We start from the raw sequence: 6,617 nt of genomic DNA, 5'->3' as shown, positions 1-6,617 counted from the left end.
GAAGGAAAATGTCCCCAACAGAACACTCTGTAAATGGCTCCCAGAAACGTCCCAGTGACACCCGACTGTGCAGCCCTGGGGATCTCTCGCAGGAGTTCTCCTGCTTCTTCATTGTCACCACGGGCAACAGTCTGGCAGTGGGAGTGGAGAGGGGGTGGCTACAGGCAGAGCTTTCCATGGCTTCCAGAATGAGAGCCTGACAGGGCTTGTGCCCTTGGTGGAGACGGGCCAAGATTGAATCCCCACCCGTGCCCATGGTGTCTCTGAGTGGCCATGGCTTCCCTTACCCATCAGTGCAGGCTTTTCAGGAGGAGGAGGAGAACCTGGCCATGGAGGAGGCAGCCTCTCTGGGTCTAAGCAGCACCGGAGCCGGATGGGAGCTTCTGGTATGGGAGGTTTCACGTGGGGTCCCTGCAGCTGGAGAGGACAGAGCTGGGCCCAGAGTCCTGGGGCAGCTCCTCAGTCAGTTCCTGTGAGACACAAAGGAAAATGTCAGATTCAGGCCCCACAGAGCCCTGGGCATTTCCCAGAGAGGCTGGCCAGACACAGCCAGCAGGATCCTCTGGCAACACAGCTGGGCCCTGCTCTCCCGATTCCTTCCTTCTCTTGGCCCACCCCCAGCCTCTCTCAGCTGCCCCCTACCTTTCTATCCCCAGCCTCAGCTTACCCTCCACTCCCATGATTCCCCACCTGCCTCCTAGCGCTTACACCCAGAATTTCCTCTTGGCTGCTGCCCAGACCTCAGCCCCAGGAATCCCTGCTCTCTGCTGTTGGATAGGGGCAGGAGGTCCCAGGGGCAGTCAGAGGACAGGGAGCTGTTGGATGGGGCAGAGGTTCTGTGGGGGGTGGTCAGAAGACAGGGAGCAAGGGGGGTTGGAGAGGGGGTGGGATCCCGAGAGGGGGTAGTCAGGGGACAAGGATCGGGGGGGGGGGGAATTGATGGGTTGGGGGTTCTGGGTGGGGCAGTCAGGGGGTGGGAAGTGGGAGGGGGCAGATAGGGGGCAGGGGCCAGGCTGTTTTGGGAGGCACCACCTTCCCTACCTGGCCCTCAGACCAAAAAGGTTGCCCACCCCTGTCCTAGAGGGTAAGTGTCCCCATGAGGTGCTGTGAATCGTCCTGGACAACCCCCTCTGCAGGGAGCTGGGATGGGCAAGGGGCAGGATGGACTTATTTCCTACTAAGATAGGTAACGTTTGTACCTTGTCACCACCCTGGAGATGTTCCATGACAACCTCTGGGCAGCTTCTTCCATGTCCAGATCTTCCCCCTCCTCCACTTCCTCTTCCGTGTCCAGGTTTCCCCCTCCTCCATGTCCAGGCCCTCCCCCTCCCCCACTTCTTTCTCCGTGGCCAAGTCCTCCCCCTCCTCCATGTCCAGGTCCTCCTCCTCCTCCGGGGCAAGGTCCCTTCCTCCTTCTCGTTTTCCTCTGTGGCCAGGTTCTCCTGCTCCTCCTCTTCACCTTCCTCTATGGCCTCATCCACAATCTCCTCCTCTCTGGCCTGGTCCTCTTCCTCTTCCTCTTGCTGCATGGCTATATCCTCCTCCTCCATGGCCAGATCCTCCTGCTCCTCTTCTGTGGCCAGATCATCCTACTCCTCCAGTTCCTCCTCTTCCTCTCTTGTCAAGTTCTCCACCTAATTGATAGACAAGTCTTCATCATCCTCCTCCTCTGCAGCCAGGTCTTCCTCTTCTTTCTCCTCTTCCATGCCCATGTCCTCCTCTTGCCACCTGGCCAAAGAGGAGGAGGAAATGGCCATGGAGGACAAGGTCATGGAGGAGGAAGACAACAACCTGAGCAAGGGGGACCTGGCCATGGAGGTGGAGGAGGACTTTGTCTTGCCCTCCTCCTCTTCATCCAAGTCGTCCTCTTCCGCTTTCTTCTCTATGACCACATGCTCCAATCCCATGGCAAGATTCTCCCCCTCTTCCACTTCCTCCTCTATGGACAGGTCCTCCCTCCCCTTCTCCGTGGCCAGCTTCTCCTCCTCCTTTTCCTCCTTCTCGTCCTCCTCTCTGGCCAGGTCCTCTTGCTCCTCCTCCTCCATGGCCAAATCCACCTCCTTCTCTTCTTCTTCCCCCTGCATCGGCACATCCTCATCCTATTCCATTCCTGGGTCCTCCTAGTCTATTGCCAGATCCTCTTATCTCCTCTTCTGCCTCTTCTTCTCCCCCCTGCATGGCCACATTCTCCTCCTTCTCCTCTGTGGCCAGGTCCTCTTCCTCCTGCTCCTTCTCCATGGCCAGATTTTCCTCCTTCTCATCCTCCTCTCTGGCCAGGTCCTCTTGCTCCTCCTCCTCCATGGCCAGATCCACCTCCTTTTCTACTTCTTCCCCCTACATCTGCACATTCTCTTCCTCCTAGTCTGTAGCCAGATCCTCTATTTCCTCTTCTCCCTCTTCTTCCCCCTGCATGGCTACATCCTGCTTCTTCTCCCCTCTGGCCAGGTCCTCTTCCTCCTGCTCCTTCTCCATGGCCAGGTTCTCCTCCTCCTTTTCCTCCTTCTCGTCCTCCTCTCTGGCCAGCTCCTCTTGATCCTCCTCCTCCTCCGTGGCCAGCTCCACCTCCTTCTCTTCTTCTTCCCCCTGCATCCACACATCCTCGTCCTCCTCCATTCTTGGGTCCTCCTAGTCTATAGCCATGTCTTCTACCTCCTCTTCTGCCTCTTCTTTTTCTTGCATGGACACATCCTCGTCCTCCTCCATTGCCAGGTCCTTTTCCTTCTCTTCCTCCTGGTCCAGGTCCTCCTTGTCCTCCTCTGTGGCCTGGTCCTTCTCCTTGGCCAGGTCCTCCTCTTCCTCCTCTGCAGCCACGTGGTCCTCCTCTTACACCTGCTCCATGGCCAGGTGCTCCATTCCCGTGGCCGGGTCCTCCTACTCTTCCTCCAGAGGCAGGTGCTCCTCTTCCTGCTCCATGGCCAGATCCTTCTCTTCTTCCTTTTGCTCCATGATCAGGTGTTCCTCCACCAGGGCCACATCCTCCTCTTCCTTTACCTTCTTCTTCCTCCTCCTTCTCTGCAGTCAAATCAGCTTCCTCTTCTACGGAGAGGTCCTCCTCCTCCTCTGGAGGAAAGTTCTCCTCCTCCTCTTCTGCAGACAGCTTCTCCTCCTCCTCCTCTTTTTCCTCTTCTGCAGACAGGTTCTCATCCTCCTTCTCCTCTCCTATCTCTTCTGCAGACATGTTCTTCTCCTTCTCCTCTTCCTCTTCTTCCTCTTCTGCAGACAGCTTCTCATCCTCCTCCTTTTCCTCTTTTACGGATATGTCCTCCTCCTCCAACTTCTCCTCTGTGTCCAGGACTTCCTCTTTAGTCATGTCCTTGTCCTCTTCTATGGCTAGGTCCTCCTCCTCCTCTTTTTCTGTGGTCAGGACTTCCTCCTCCTGCTTCTCCTCCTCCTCTGTCTCTAGCTCTTCCTCCTCTTCCTCGCCTTCTGTGGCTGGGTCTTCATCCTCCTCTGCCTTTTCCTCAGTGGCAAGGTCCTTCTTCTCCAACTGGTCCATGGGGGTCTCTGCATCAGAGAGACAAGGGCAGAGGGGGACTCTTGCTGCAGCTGGGGGGAAGAAGAGGAAGGACAGGGGTGTGGTGGGGAGAGAAGATTTAATGTTTCCCCCTCCAATGTAAGCACCACGTGGCAGAGAGTTCCCCACACTACCCCTCCCACAGACCCCTCAGCACCATGGCCCCATGGCAGATGGGGCCCTTCACTGTCCCATCCTCCCTGGGACTTGCCCCAAAGCATCAGGATCCCACTTCCCAGTAGCTCCCCCCATTTCCCGCTGCAAGGGGTGGCTCTGTGACTCCCGCTGACGTCATTGGGCTCAAGTGGCTCAGGCCAGAGCCCTGGGTTGGGGTCCTCCCAATGACTCAGAGAGTGATTGGGTGTTAATGGCCCCGTGCTCCTCCCCGTCCCCAGGGCGTCTCCTCACCTGCAGTGGAGGAGCACTCAGCTTCCATGCTCCAGGGAGCCTCCAGGGAGTGGCCGCTCTCCCCTCCAGCACCAGTTGAGCTGCTGGGGCAGCGATCCTGCCCTGGGGATGCCTCCTGCTGGTCCACGGGGCTGGGCTCCTGAGGGCTGGCCTTCCAGCAGAAGCAAACCCAGAGCTGCATTGCCTGGCTCCTCTCGTGGCCTGGGTCCTGCCTGCCCAGACTGAACTTGGGCCACCTCCATCTTGGCCTGGCTGTTGTGTTCCTCTGTTCAGCACCAGCCCTGGGAGCTGGTTTCCTCCTGGTGAGCAGGGCCGAGCAGGTCCATCTCCTGGGCTGTCCGGGAGCTGCTTCCCATTCCATGGGGATGGAGGGGCAGCTCTCTGTCTGGGGATGCTGGCAGCTGCCCCCCTCTGGCTCTGGGGCCACCCGTGGAGTCTTCCTCCCAAGAAGCCTCCTGAGCACCTCCATCCTGGAACTGAGCAGGGAGCAGCTGTGAGTCTGGGGCAACACAGCCTCTCGCCAATGGGCCTGTCTGCCCCCCAGCTGGGGTGACTCCCTGTCATCCCATGCCTCCCAGGGGGCATCTGGACTGGGATCTGCGCACACTGGCAGGGCTAACCCTGCAGGCTGCTCCCAAAGCTCCCCCAGTGTTGGAACCCCCAGGGAATCTCATCCCTTTAGAGCAGTGGGGTCACTGACAGAGACCTGTAGTCAGTCTGTCTGCATCCCCAGGCCACACTCCCTCCCTGGCCTGAGAAGGCAGAGAACCCGGGTGTCCAGGCTTCACTCCTGAGCCACTGGCAACAGCAGACAGGTGCCCCCTGTTCCCCAACCCCAGCTCAGCAGCTACCAGCTAGTGGACATCCCAACTTCAGCCCCCCACTCCTATCCCCGCTCTGCGCAGCAGACCGTGGGCAGGCCCCCAGTACGGAGCAGCTGGGTCAGGGATGGCTCCAGGGGGCAGGGGGCAAGGAGGTGGGAGCTGCAGTGGAGCAGTGTGCTGGGAGGAGGGGCACCCTTGCCTCGAAGGCACACAACGGCGCCCCCAAGCACAGTGGCCTGGTGTGCTATTAATTCTCATGACAAAAAATAATGCAGTAATTTGGTTTGAGTTCATCACATGCATTAACTGCAATTAATTGACAGTCCCAAAAATTAGTTTCGATTACAAATATTTGCACTGTAAAAAAGATAAAATAGTGCCATGCAAATGCCTGTTCTCACGTTCAGGTGATCTTGGAAATAAGAAGTGGGCAGCATTATCTCCTGAAAATGTCAACCAACTTGTTTGTCTTTGCGATTGGCTGAACAAGAAGCAAGACTGACTGCACTTGTAGGCGCTAAAGGTTTACGTTGGGTTGTTTAGGAGTGCAGTTACGTAAAAACCCACTACATTTGTAAGTTGCACTTTCACGAGAAAGAGAGTGCACTACTGTACTTGTACGAGGTGAATTGAAAAGCACTATTTCTTTTATCTTTTTTATGGTATAATCAAAAATAATCATATACAGGGAGCACTGTACACTTTGTATTCTGTTCCAGACGGGTGGCCGTGTTAGTCTGAATCAGCAAAAATAACGAGTCCTTGTGGCACCTTAGAGACTAACCAATTTATTTGGGCATAGCCCACGAAAGCTTATGCCCCCAAAATTTGTTAGTCTCTTAGGTGCCACAAAAACTCCTCCTTGTTTTTGTATTCTGTGTTGTAATTTCAAATCAATATATTTGAAAATATTAAAAAATCCCAAAAGATTGATAATACGTTGCACTTGGTATTCTATTATTGTTTAAGAGTGCAATCAAAACTGTGGTTAATTGACAGCCCTACTTATTGGCTTTGGATGGAGCCCAGCAGAAAATCAGTAGGAATTCTTTCCCAAACACTCACCCACTGGCCTTCTGAGCTCAGAGGGTTTAATGTACCTTGTCTGATCAGGACTCACTACTGCCAGGAGTTTGAGAAGTGTCTATCCCTTCATTGAAGAGATTGGATAGGCGAGTGGCAGCCTGTAAGTCCCCCTCCCCAACAGTCCGCACAGCTGCTTGGAGGGGGTGTCACGAACTCTCGTGATGGTAGTTGCGGGTTCTGGCAAGCCAGGGTAAAGGATTTTTTGGATAAATGGATAAGGAAGAGCCAGGGCCCATACCAGGTGCAGGGGTCACCCTGGGATGAGATTAAAAAGGAAATGGAGGCAATGTTAGGGAACCCAGAGGGATGGGGGATGGTTGAGGAGCCCACCCTCCTTGGTATATGGGTAGTGGAAGAAGGTCTCTGCCCATGGGGACTGAATACCTTTCAGGGAAAGGAGGCACTTCAGTCCGCTTATGAGAGGTTTGACATAAGGGCAGCATTACGGGAAGCTGCCAAGAATCTTTCAGGTTTGGTGCTGCTTCAGCAAGGGCTGCCGAAGGGTTGTAAATTAGTTAGGGGAGTGAAAGATGATTTGGCAAAACAGGGTTTAAAGTCCAAAGCAGAGTTAACAGACTACCTTTAGAGACTGGAGCTGGGACTTGGTCCTGGGGGAGTGGAGAGAAGGAAGGGGAAGAAAAAAAAAAGTTTCAAAGTGCAACCTGCCTTTCCACACTTTTGTTTTTCTGAAGTTTTAATAGAGGGTACTTTGGATACGTATGTGAGATGTCAAGAAGGAAGTTTTTGTTTAATGATAAAACCCAGTTATATAAATGTAACTGTAT

At 54.8% G+C, this 6,617-nt stretch overlaps 1 protein-coding gene across 1 annotated transcript; it reads right to left on the bottom strand.

Annotated features, from left to right (window-relative positions):
• Positions 1–2,625: 2,625 nt before the first annotated feature.
• On the bottom strand, positions 2,626–6,284 carry LOC140895272 (uncharacterized). The gene is made up of 4 exons (XM_073304718.1): positions 6,217–6,284; positions 3,923–4,398; positions 3,254–3,546; positions 2,626–2,817 (listed from the first exon to the last, which is right to left on the bottom strand). The coding sequence occupies exons 1-4, from the start codon at positions 6,273–6,275 to the stop codon at positions 2,626–2,628; spliced, it is 1,020 nt and encodes a 339-aa protein (XP_073160819.1). The 5' UTR covers positions 6,276–6,284.
• Positions 6,285–6,617: the final 333 nt, after the last annotated feature.

Source organism: Lepidochelys kempii, chromosome 11 (genome assembly GCF_965140265.1).
Source record: "Lepidochelys kempii isolate rLepKem1 chromosome 11, rLepKem1.hap2, whole genome shotgun sequence".
Classification (NCBI taxonomy): domain Eukaryota; kingdom Metazoa; phylum Chordata; order Testudines; family Cheloniidae; genus Lepidochelys; species Lepidochelys kempii.
The sequence above is the reverse complement of the archived record's forward strand: the minus strand, read 5'-3'. Positions and strand labels throughout refer to the sequence as shown.